This window comes from Petromyzon marinus, chromosome 47 (genome assembly GCF_048934315.1).
Source record: "Petromyzon marinus isolate PM22_M1 ecotype Great Lakes invasive population chromosome 47, UKy_Petmar_22M1.pri1.0, whole genome shotgun sequence".
Lineage (NCBI taxonomy): Eukaryota > Metazoa > Chordata > Hyperoartia > Petromyzontiformes > Petromyzontidae > Petromyzon > Petromyzon marinus.
The window spans coordinates 5,982,492-5,995,751 of NC_133713.1; the positions used below are offsets into that span (position 1 = coordinate 5,982,492).

Below are 13,260 nucleotides of genomic sequence, written 5' to 3' on the forward strand. Positions count from 1 at the left end.
TTCCATTTAAAACTCTGCATAGGTAGATTGAATCCACAGCTGTTCTGCCTTCTCTTAGCCATCTCCTTTAGGTATTTGGTATTAAGCCAGAAATCAGCATCTTAATTTAGTCAGGAGGAATATGATGAGCTATATAAAGCTATTTATCACGGATGTCCAGTAGGGGCGGGTCAGCAAGCCGAGCTATATAACCCTGCCCCAGGTTACTCTTTCTCAGATGTGTGCACTCCAAAAACAACTAACATGGTCTTTTTATATACAAAACAAAGATACAGATCCCCCGTGTAGCCTGAACAGACTGTTGGGGCAAGTACTGTCAGCATGCGCCTATGGAGGCCGGAACGGTACGTGAGGGGGTGGGTGGCAAGCACTATGCCCTACCGCCTTTTTAAAAACGCACACAAACACATGTCAACAAATGGGCATTGATTTGAAGGAGAAACTACGAATGGAAGTAAAGAGTTTTGCAGCTGGCAAAAAAGGCGTTTAGTGATGAGGTTACTTTTCGTTCCACAATTAAACAAATTATTTGGTCAGACTCCATTGTGGTAATGGTGCACAAGCACCACACTCACATTCATGAACAACATTGTGGCCTTAAAAGGAAAAGTATATAATAGGCAAGCGTTGCCCGTGACATACTTAAAAGTCATATCGACGCGACCTCTCTGGCCTCTATATTTACGTGTTATGAAGAGGGCCCACTTGCCTGGGACGTTGCATATTACCTTTCCTTTCACGGCCACAGTGTTATTGACAAATGCTTTGTCCCATAGTAAACACGAATTGGATCTATGAACCCTCTGCAATTGTGCAAATTATATGCAAACGTGATAAAAAGTGAGTCTCTCCAGACGAATAAACAAGCCAGACGGTAAACACAACAGATCATAATAATGATAAAAGACAATGCATATATTATAAGAGCATTTTTTCATAATAAAGGTTTTTGGGTTAGATCGCGTTATTTATAAATGTGTCGTAACCCTCCACTACCCAACACGGCCAATCAGCAAAAAAGTGTCACGTTGACAAAAGACAAATAATTCACTACTTCAGCCCACCGGTGTGTTGAAGAGTGAATCCACGTGACACTTTTTTGCTGATTGGCCGTGTCGGGTGATGGAGGGTTACGACACATTTATAAATAACGCGATCTAACCCAAAAACATTTATTATGAATATTGGTCGCGAAAGCCTACGTGTTAAAGAGCATGTTTGTTTGCATGTTTTACCACAAGTATGTGTGGTTAATACAGACTTGATGCCTTGACAAAAGGCTCTTTATTTGGTGATTGAACATCTTAACACCTGATTTAAAGCTTTCGTGACTGCAGTAATTCATATTCTTAGTTTTTTCGGTAAAGTCACGTTGAAGAGAAACAACAAAATAATAAAATATATATAAAAACCAAAAACATATTTTATTATTTTGTTGTTTCTCTTCAACGTGACTTTACCGAAAAAACTAAGAATATGAATATCTAAACACCTGTTTTATTGCCGTAAATGGTAAAACTATTCTTATTTTTCATCATATTGGATACTGGCAAAAAAAAGGTCCCATATATAATGATAATGGATTCCTAAATTTAACCGTGAATCTGAATTGTAACGATTCCTCGAATCATGGGGGAGATGGCGTGGTGGACTGTGGATTGCCAGCTAGATGGCCGCTGAAAGTGCCGAAGCCGCTCATCTTTCACGGGCACGGCAACAGGTGAGATGTACAGTAAAACCTCGGAGATCGAACGCACCAGAACTCGAACAAATCGGTGTTCGAACGATACTTCCGAACATTTTTTTGCCCCGGAAACCGAACGAAATTCGGAGGTCGAACGGCCAATCGCGACTTGAAAGAACCTGTACACGGCTGAGACGCGTATGGCCAGCAGCGTGCATGACGCTTGCCCAGACAAACAGGACTCCCCTTCCAAACAATGACATCACCACCTCCTCCTCCTCCTCACCACCTTCCACTCAAGCCATCAACTCTCCTTACTACAGGTAAAATGAAGTAAAATGTTCATGTATTTCATTTATTCCATGTATTTATTCATTTATTCCATTTATTTATTGTGTTTCTTGTTTTTTTTGTATGATTTTATGCATGCAATTACTGTAAACTTCGTGCAAAAATGCTTTATAACGAGAGATTTCTTGTGTCTGGAACCAATTAATGTCATTTACATTCATTCTTATGGGGGAAATTAATTCGGTGTTTGAACAAATCGGTGTTCGAATGGCCTTCTGTAACGAATTAAGATCGATCTCCGGGGTACCACTGTATATGAAAGGTGCCGCGGTGGATTTGATCTTTGCGCTGGTCGTGCGAGTGCGCGTGACGAAGACGAGAGCTAACCATGAAGGGGTTGTTGACCATCGCAGAGATGGGCTGCGCAAACGGGATCGCAGCAGCAGCAGCAGCTGCCTTGGGCTGCACGAATGCTCCAAAGGGAGTGCCTAGAGGAGACAAACACAACAATGACGACAATTGCAAATGATCTACAAAAAATTTCTCCCCGTTGCCTTTAACAGACCGTTTGGGGCAAATGCCGTTTAGCGAGCAGCTATTATTATGGCAGGTAGGGGCCCGTGGGGGTGGGTGGGTGGCCAGCACCATGCATACACTATACACACAGCAGCATTTGTACACTTACCGTTGTGCTGTGCAGGGTAGGCAGGCGGCTGCATGTACAGCGCCTGCTGTTGCAGGGTAGCCTGCTGATGCTGCTGTTGCAGAGTAGCCTGCTGATGCTGCTGTTGCAGGGTTGCCTGCTGATGCTGCTGTTGCAGGGTAGCCTGCTGATGCTGATGCTGCTGCTGGTGATGCTGCTGGTGATGCTGCTGCTGCTGCTGTTGGAAAACAGCCGCTGCCGCTGCCGCTGCTGCCGCCAGTGCGGGCGGCGGCTGCTGCGTGAAGGTGCTGGGTGCCGGCTGGAAGCTCGGCACGAACGCCGAGACCGGGGCCGCAGTGCCAAACCCGGACTGCGCTCCTGCCGAACTGAACGCGGCAAATCCTGGAGCGCGGCAGAGAGGGGGAGGGCACGGCATGCGAGGCAGGCGTAAGGGCAGGTAGCACTCAAATCGAGTGGGACGGCCGAATTTTCGATGCTCTGCAACCAATGTCTGTTTTTTTTTCCACTGGTACAACCCGAGCCGAGCCAACACGGCGCTCTCGCGACACAGGCGGTTTTCCATTGCCGATTTGACGAACTGAGCCGGAACCAAACCGTGGCACATCCGGGCCAGGTTGCATGAAACAACTTAAGGGAGAGTGTCCCTTAATTTATATGTATTTAGATAGGAAACTGGCATTTCTGTATGTGGCTTGACCCAAAGCAGGGCCAGAAGTGGCGTTATAATTTTCATCGTTGCCATGCCACGTCAGTCATTACGTTGCATTACTACCGCGTCATCAACGCACATCTCGATTAGTTTATGGTGCGCGCCCGTCAGCGGCACGGCTCGGCTTGCGCAGTCGAAAAACCTGGCACCTCCTGAGCTGCCCTAGGCTGACTCGGCCAGGCCCCAGCATGAAAAGCGATGATGGGATGGCATTCCAAAGTCAGGTGATGCGAGGAAAGGAGAGAGAAATGGTTTGACCTCCAATACGGCGGTGGCCAAACAGTGTGATTGAGTCGAACAGTGTGAATCACAAACAGTTTGTCAGATTTGTGTACTCAACATTGGTGGAATCATCAAAGGAGTAAAGTTCATGGAACAATAACCATTGTGGTAGCAATAAAAGAGTGATAAGGAGGTGACTGACCGCCGGTGAGCGAGTGACAAAATGTGAATCAGTGAGTGCTTGGTGATGAAATCTAACAAGCTTTCAGATAATTAACTTATTTAGAATTATAGTTTATAAAAAAAAATCTTGCTGTCTGTAAGATGGGTAGGCTGGGCTGTACAGGTAGACTCAAGGTAGACAAACAAAAGTGTATTTCGAAAGCTCTGCATATCTCTCCATGTGCATTGTGACCTCACCATTTGTCTGGAAAGGATTTGGAGAACCAGACACTCCCACTCCTACAAACGGGTTGGTTGCACCTACAAAGAAACAAAACCGATGTCATTCAATTGGTGTTCAGCGAGTCGATAAGGCCATACCCGATCCGCCACTGTAATAGCAAGGCTCGTACTTGCAATTAACTTGTGGGTATGCTAAACTCCCGACTTGTACATGGACACCTTATCTATCTTACTCTACTCCGCTTCAAGTACTCTTTTACCTCTTGTGTCCCTGTATATGTATTTCTGCTATCTTATACCTCGTATTTGTTCACTCTGTCTATGCTGGTTTGTTCAACCCAGAGGATGAACACGAAATTTAGCACTCTTCTGAAATTCGTGGTCTGCCAGGCAAGTGTCTAACTGTGTCGTTGGCCGACTGGTTTTGCATCACGTAAATTTTTCTTAGGTTTGTTGAATTCTCGTCTCTCATCTTCTTGTTGTATTTACCTCCGTGCAGTTTACCGCTCTCTATGTGTTGCGTTGATGTCACCCTATGTGCTATTTGTTTTTTTACACCTGATGAAGATCGCTTGTGTTGCGGTCGAAACATCGTGATTGATTTATTTTAATAGAATTTTATGGTATTTCTACATACGTGACTTTACTCTCATCTCACTCTACTCCCCTCCACGCACTCTCCTACCTGAAACCAATGAGTACTCTCCCCCTCTCATCTCACTCTACTCCCCTCCACGCACTCTCCTACCTCTCCCCTCTCATCTCTTCACACACAATCTCCACTCAAGCAAACAAACCTTTCTGTCGAATCCTCCAGTCAAGCTTCGTTTTAGGAGGTCACTCATTCTCGTCTGCTGCCATCATGGTTTGCAACTCGATTCCCCCAGCCATCCCTGCTGTAATTTCCCTGCCACTGTTCCAGTCCATGTTCCAAATCCTTCCTTTTCCCACTGCATAAGACTGTCTGCCTCTTTTTCTACAACAAACACGCACACCGTTTCCCATTTCCGTACAGCGTATGAATGTTGAACTTCTTTCGCATTGTACATAGCCAACCGTGCTCATCAGATGTGCGGGGAAGGTTAACAAACAAAAAACAGTTCTAAATAAATGAGTATTCAATCTAGATTAAAAATTGCATAGCTCCAGTGGCTTCCTAATACCCGAAGAGCATTCCAGACGGCCACAGCAGGGCATCTGAAAGCGCATGATGCAGTCTTCATTAGCCAAAAGCTGCCGCGAGGATGACCGGAGTTTGCGTGAAGGTTTATGCCCCTTGACGAAATCAGCAAGGTATTGTGGTTCATTTGTGGCAAGCACTTTATGTGTAATGAGTGCGACCTTGAAATGCATTCGTTTGGCAAACGGAAGTCAATGCAGCTCGACGAGCACTGGACGGACACGGTCGGATCTTGAAGTACCCGTCATGGCACGTGCCAAAAAAAATTCGACACGCTGCAGCTTGATGTTTTTTTGCCAGACTCCTGTAGAGTAGCGAGTTGCAATAATCGAGCCCTGTCGAGACTATGCTACACGCCTTGAGACGTGGTCACATCTGAACGTCAACCAAAACCGCCACTTTGTCCCCTGGTGGCTCGGTGTCGCGGGGCACGGTACCTGGGAAGGGAGGTACTGGCACGCTGGCCGAGTGGTGCACGGCCGCCGAGGCCGTCGGTTGGGGGCATCCGACCCCGTACGCGCCGTCCAGGACAGCCAAACCCGCGTACTTGTCACCGGGAGGTCCGGACGTTGGCAAGCCGACTGATGGGCAGGAACACCAAATAAGGGAATCAAAGCGAGTGTAAAAATAAAATTTGGTTTATTACGTAATAATAGTAATATCTGATACTAAAGATGTATTACCGAAACTTATCAACAGAAGGTGTGTACCGAATTAATTGCAATTGCAAATGCTATATTGGGCAGACAGGACGAATGATCGGCACGATACTAAAAGAACACCAAAGAAATGTAATACTCCCAAAGACAACTGTCGGTGGTGGCAGAACAAGGACACTCAATTGATTTTGATAATGTTGAAGTTCTGTGCAAAACTAGCGACGACTGGCCAAGATTAATTAGAGAATCTATCGAAATTGAGAGCAATAAAAAATGTAACCGTTCGGATAGCTACAGGTTTAAGTGCTGCTTGGAGGCGAATCATCAAATCACGCATTGTTTAAATGCGTGCCTACACAGGTCACCATACATCAATGGGGATTACCCGTACACAGACAATAACAGGTACTGTAAAATCTTGGATTGCGAGCAAAATTCGTTCCGGAAACGTGTTTGTAATCCAAAGCACTCGTATATCAAAGCACTCGTCATATATCAGTTGTGATCACGTGACGCTCTGCAGTACAAAGCGTATTCCAAGACATTGCTCGTTCATCAAATTAATATTTAATTACAAATTTTGTTCGTCTTGCAAATCACTCGCAGACCAAGTAACTCGCAATCCAAGGTTTTACTGTACTGCTATTTTTATTGCATGCAAACGACAGGAGGTTACAAGAACAATGTGCATGCATCATGAACGTTCATTACCGTATAAATAACCCAAATGCGAATGGATACCAATTGTAATTTATATGCCTTCATTAATCCCCCCCACCCCGCACGCGAAGGGCTCACAAGTTACATCATCACATCTATCCCTCTATTTAAGGAACGAAACGGGAGGATTTATTCTCAGATCTGGCTGTCGCCTGATGAAGCTAGTTGTAATTACTGGCGAAACGTCGTACTCGGATTGTAAATGTTGTGGATTTGCTCTACAACACACCGGTGGTGCTGTACTTGTAACGAATTGGCATGTTCTGTTTACGTGACAAACCTTACTAATTGGCTGTGTCATGTGGTGGCAAGTTTAACGACAAATTTATATTTACGCGATCCAACCCAAAAATGTTGGTCGCGAAAGCCTACGTGTTAAACAGTAAGGTCATTTGTTAACGCTGATAATACAACAGCATTTGTACACCCAGGAAAGGCTGCAGAAAAGCCGTACCGGCAACTTCTGGATTGCAAGTTCAGTGTGCTCACCACTACACCACCACAGCATTCGTCTTCATGCCATAATGGCCCTCATTTACCCAGGAAAGCCTCACTGATTGTCAAGAGTTGTTTTTGGTCGCAGGACGGTCCTGCTGAGTTTTTTGAAAAACGGGGGGGAGGCGACGACAGCGATGGCAATGTACGATCCCCAACAGAGTAATTTTGGGGGTACTTTTCTCTTGAAATTATTAGTCGACAAACTTGGACCACCGACGCCTGCACACACTCTGGCCCCCTCTCGTTCAGATTGTCTCGGTGTATGGCAGCACCGTGAGGGGCGTGCGGGGCGACCCAACGTCCTCTCACCTTCTTGCGGTTTGGTCACCGTGCTGAACAAGCTGTCGAGGTCGGCCAGGGCCGCGTACTTGTCGGCCGGGGGGACGCTGCCCTTCGGGGCAGCCGACGCGGCGGACACGGCGCCCAGGTCGGCGCTCGAGGACTTGGGGAAGTTGTCGAAGTCGGCGAAGCTTGGGAACGCCGAGCTGGACGTGCCCCCTGAGAGCAGCGGAAGCAAGCGCGGCGGCGGTACCTCGTAAACGCGGCGGTCTCTTGCACAACCGCCACCACCACAACCATCGCCACCACAACCATGACAACCACCGCCACCACAACCGCCACCACCACCACAACCATTACAACCACCACAACAACCCCCACAACCATTACAACCACCACAACAACCCCCACCACCACCACCACAACCATTACAACTGTAGTGACATCGCGGATGTCACTGTGTAATGCCGGCTCTCGAGAGGCACGGCGTGCGATGTATTGACATCGCGGCCACCACTCACATGTGGGTGCAGTACCGGCCCTGGAGGGGCTTGGTGAGCTCTGACCGACAGCGCTGGATGGCACCACGCTCTGCGTGCAGTGCCGACCCCTACAGGATGGGGTGTCAGTGTGCCGGCCAAGGGAATCGGGTCACTATAGGCCATGGCACTCTGGTTGACCCTAGAGGACACGTGCCCGGTAAAGTCTACACAGGGGCCCCAGGTGGGGGCTAGGGGTGGTCACATGACAGGGTCGAGATCCTGCTCGAGGATTCGAGAAGGTGGTCGTGGCTAAGGGCAGAGCCAGCCACGCCACAGAGGATATAAGCCGGGTCCCCGAGAGGGTCCGGCTGCTGTTGTTTATCCTGAAGAATCTACGTTCTACATCCTACAAGAGTCACCAACACGTGTACCTGGACCCCAAGCTGGGGCCCGGTCAGTCGTAGCTAGTTCCAGTGTAGTTAGAGTAGTTAGCCTGGTGGTCCACCACAATAAGGTTGTTATCTTGTTCAGGGGTAGTACCCCATGTGTTGGTTTTAATAAATGTGTTGCCTCCAATAAGAGCGTCTGCGACTCAGTTGAACTCACTACACAACCACCACAACAACTGCCACCACCACCATTGATACCACCACCACAACCATCACCACAACTATTTGTCATCAACGCTGTCTCCTACGTACTACGAAGGAGGGACATTGCGTGAAAAAAGTCTCCCCCATCATATGACCAGAAAAGTCACCGATTGTATGGGTTTGCTTTCAGGGGATTGTTTATTGATGTGTAGATTTTTTTTATTCGCGAGCAGGCACCACTACCAACGGAGTATAAACACGAATTTGTTTCAATTCATCGTGAAGCTGGCCGCCACATTATTGGTAAGGTCTGTGTGGTGGGATTGACACAGTAAGATATAGCCAGTAGGTTAGACATATGTGCATGGATATGTGAAGCCCTTTTGTTAATCAACTGCTGGATGCGGACCTATTCATGCCCTTACAGGCTTGTGAGGACTGTTTGACCATACTTCACCATGCTGATCTTTGTGGATTGGTGAAGGTGGAGAGCATAACAATGGGAGCATAGAAAGTACGGTATAACAATACATTTTCCTGAAATACTCTCTGCATCGCACCATATAGTGGAGAACTGGAACAAGTTTTGTGAAACGAAAAAAATCATAATCAGAGGACCAAGCAAAGGTTAAATGGAGGCCTACTATCACCACACATCCATGGGGATATTGAAGGTAGCAGGGTAATAGAGATGTAAAGACGGATGTGGTGGGAGTATGGCATCACGCAATGGATCTCGTTAAACATGGGGAACATTGCTCGGCTTTGTGCCAAGAGTAAGTCCTGGCATACACTGACCATTGACCTCTGAATCCTGAGTTGACACCAATATATTAATGGATAGGAATCTATTTAGATGTTATGGTCATTTTATAGTTTTTTTTTACTTTTACCGCAGACATTGCTAGGGTGCCAGGATGTGTCCTGCTGACAATGAGCCGACAAGGGAGATGTTATAATACGCCTCTTGCTAAAGTAATGACCGCTGAGAAAAACAGGCAAAAACCAGCGTTGAAAAAATAATAATCACACGCCGTGGAAAATGGACGGAAGCAGAACTGGACGGAACACGTTAAGGAAATCTGCTGCTTAAGAATACCGGGAATTCTTAGCTGTCAAGTGTCCACAGCACTAACATGTGACTGTGACCCCCTTGACGGCAGAGCGCGACAATGTTTGATGACTGGCACGGTAGCTCCACATGTCAATAGCACGGGGGGGGGGGGTTCAGGAGGGAAATGGCCGTGTTCGGGGAATGATAAACAGAGTCGCCATTGTGTTGGCACGAGTGTACTCGGGGCAAATATGGACGGAACAAGTGGCGACTGCTCTTCTCAGCAATCTGCGTTTGACAAATTCCGCCATAACAACCCGCCTCCCTGGGGTGAACAACCACTCAATGTCTGTCTGCATTCCTCGATGTACCGATCAATTTTTTTGTGGATTTTCGGTCATTTTGACCACTTTTTCAGGTTCAGCAACAGAGATGAGCAACGCACCCCACTACCCTTTGCTTGGGCCAGATTCTGATCATGATTAAACGGCCGAAAAGCACCGCACCTTGGCTATTTGCCACGCAGTTGGTAACGGAGACATTTCACGCGCTTTAACCAAAAGAATCCGACAAACGTTCGCGAAGTTGCGAATCTAAACTCTTCGATTTCGTGAGGGTTATGAAAGCCCAAAATAAACCTTCAAACTGTGGGAGGTCGCTCCCTCTCCTTTGCAGGCCCCACTTTATGGATGTCTCTCCCCTAGTTTTCACCAAATGTGGACTCCCTCTAACATCTTTAAGTTCAGACTTAAGTCCTTGCCCGCGCTTCTTGCTCATCTGCCCCATTGCTCAGTTATTTCCCTATTGTTCCCAATGTCCTTACACATGCGATTGCACCTACATCCAAATGATTACCTCTCCCCTTTCCCCCAGTTGCAGCTTCAATGTATTAATACACATTACAACGAGTTTATCAAGAGGGTGGGGGGGGGGGGTGGAGGTGCTTGAGATGGCTTGTGCATAGTGTGTCATCACGCTGTGGCTCAATCTGTCAAACACTTGTTTTCATTTGGGGTTTTTTTTTATATAGAAAAGTTTTGTTACCCTTATCTTAATTCTTGTTATTGTTTGTAAGTACAACGTACGTTTATGCAGTTTGTCTTGGACACCTTCTGGAGATACGCTTGTATTAAAACGCTTCATAGTTTAAAACTGGTGGAGAAAGTGGCGCAGGTGTTGACAGCCTGTGCTCTGAACCCGGCAAGCATCGGTATCGAGCGATAACTCAACCGGATTCTCGGCCCACCCCTTCACCAACCAGCACCGACTTGTGTGGAGAAGTAGGGTCAAACAACCCTCATGATCGCCGCGGAGTGGGGGGAAGCCCTCATTCAACAGTGAATCAGGGCGCTGCGGTGGCAAGATATTAACTACCTCGCCTGCTATGGAGGAGTTTCCATGTGCTCTCCGTGGTCGCGTGTATGCTACTCCAGGTCCTCCGGCTTTTCCCTCCACATTTATAAATGTACGTTTAGAGTAGTTGGCCACTATACATTTCCACGTAATAAGCCACTTCGTTGAGCTATCGTTCGTGGCCAGGTCGCTTCTGAAAAAACAGCTATAAAGGTCAGTGGACCTTACCTGTTAAAATAAAATAAATGTTTAGTTTTTTTAAGGGCTGCACATTCTCATTATCGTCAACATATCACATATTGCAATTATAATGAACACTGGCAGGGTAGAGGGGTGACTGAGGTAAGATGATTGAGATGCGGTACCTGTGCTCTGTGCCCTCACGGGTTGGTTTGCCTTGGGGAAATTGGCAAAGCCAGTGGGCGCACCAGGTGCCCCAAACGCCTCAAACGAGGCGAAGTTAGTGCCTCCACTCGACGCTGAAATTGGAAAACACGCACCCCTTCCGCTCAGCTGCCAACACAATCTTACCAACCACACACTGAGACGATGTCAATCATACCAAGGCAATCTGACCAACCACGCACGAGAGACAATCTGACCAAGCACGCACCGAGACAATCTGACCAACCAGACACCGAGACAATCTGACCGACCAGCCAGACACCGAGGCAATCTGACCGACCAGCTAGACACTGAGACAATCTGACCAGCCAGACACCGAAACAATCTGACAAGCCAGCCAGACACCCAGACAATCTGACCGACCAGCCAGACACCCAGACAATCTGACTGACCAGACACTGAGACAATCTGACCGACCAGACACCCAGACAATCTGACCAACCAGCCAGACACCGAGACAATCTGACCAACCAGCCAGACACCGAGACAATCTGACCAACCAGCCAGACACCGAGACAATCTGACCAGCCAGACACTGAGACAATCTGACCAACCAGCCAGACACCGAGACAATCTGACCAGCCAGACACCGAGACAATCTGACCAGCCAGCCAGACACCGAGACAATCTGACCGACCAGGCAGACACCGAGACAATCTGACCAGCCAGACACCGAGACAATCTGACCAGCCAGCCAGACACAGAGACAATCTGACCAACCAGCCAGACACAGAGACAATCTGACCAACCACACATTGAGACAAGCATAATTCCAAACAATGACTGGGCAAATTGGAGCCATTGGGTTTCCTTATCAAGAAAATAATTAGAAGTTGCACCATAGCTTAAATCACATATTGCAGGGTTACTTCTGAACATGTCGGTAACCTACATGTTTATTTATTATAATATTTCACCTGGATAATCCCTTGGAGATGGAGAACCTGGTTTTTCAAGGGTGTCCAGGGTGTGTCAAGTGACACAAAGCAAACACGTATTGACACGTATACACACACACACATTTTAAGACGTACAACTTACACAGAAATACGCTGACAGGGCCCCACATGCATCTACACAGCACCAATAACAGGAACGAAACGGCCAGGGAATCGCGCCTGAACATAGCACCCGCTGTCAAGCATATGAGTAAGTGTTGCACACCGCCGGTTAATAGAGATTTTCCTCTGGCTTTAACAGTTGCAAACGTTAAATAAGCCGAGACGTTAAGACGTTAGTCTCGGCTTTTTTAGCTTCGTGCTCAAGATGATAGTCGAGTGTGAGCTGTAGGAAATGCTGATTAAAATTCAGGAGAAACTGAGTATGAGCTGTTCCAAAAAAGTGATGCTAATCACCACCGTTACTGCGTGATTGCACAAAATTATTCAAAAAGTTCTTATAACCATGGAAAAAAAATGGATTAAGGCGCAACTTCGCAGTTGCTTGCTCACGCCACTGCTGGCAGAAGAGCCTTCACTAGAGCGATCTCGAGAGGGTATTTGGTCTACTCTTCCACGTTGAACAGACGTGTTGGAAGAGATAGTCGTACCCACACTTTACGCCACCACAAGTGACCTGCCGATCGACTAACTGGTGAATCCATTTATGCTGCTGGGTAGATAGAGGTGGAGGTGAGAAACTCACCCCGTTGTTTTAACTGCTGTGCCAGGAGATGGAATCAAACTGGCAACCTCTATATTGCAAGTCCAGTGCGCTGACCATGTCAGCGTCTCCATAAGATGTACTTGAAAGACAATTATCAGGGGTAGGATTGTTTGAATATTTGCATTAAGATGATTACCAACGTCTCGTTTGCCCTGGAGGTATGAGAACAATCCAACTTAACATTCCAATGAAAACATTTCAAATGTAAAATGTATTTGTATGTGGCCAGACGCTACCCACAAGAAAAGCCAAAAGGCATCTAAGTCATCAAGTCAGGCATGCAGGAAAATAGAAATACTTAACATTAAGTATGCATGCAAGACACAAAAGCATCACAACTCAAAAACAAAACGTATGCTTTTCTAAATGTCACATTTGGGGTATGCGAATGTTTAAA

The 13,260-nt window shown here is 46.9% G+C and overlaps 1 protein-coding gene across 3 annotated transcripts in view; it reads right to left on the bottom strand.

Moving 5' to 3' along the window:
• The window catches only part of LOC116952502 (arf-GAP domain and FG repeat-containing protein 1-like), a 41,421-nt gene that overhangs the window by 11,801 nt on the left and 16,360 nt on the right, over positions 1-13,260 (bottom strand). For all 3 annotated transcript variants that reach the window (XM_076074327.1, XM_076074326.1, XM_076074328.1), the window contains 6 exons: positions 11,159-11,272; positions 7,342-7,530; positions 5,593-5,736; positions 3,991-4,053; positions 2,661-3,020; positions 2,363-2,463 (listed from right to left, as the gene is read on the bottom strand). In XM_076074327.1, the coding sequence (XP_075930442.1) occupies positions 2,363-2,463; positions 2,661-3,020; positions 3,991-4,053; positions 5,593-5,736; positions 7,342-7,530; positions 11,159-11,272 (971 nt within the window). The remainder of the gene's footprint in view (positions 1-2,362; positions 2,464-2,660; positions 3,021-3,990; positions 4,054-5,592; positions 5,737-7,341; positions 7,531-11,158; positions 11,273-13,260) is intronic.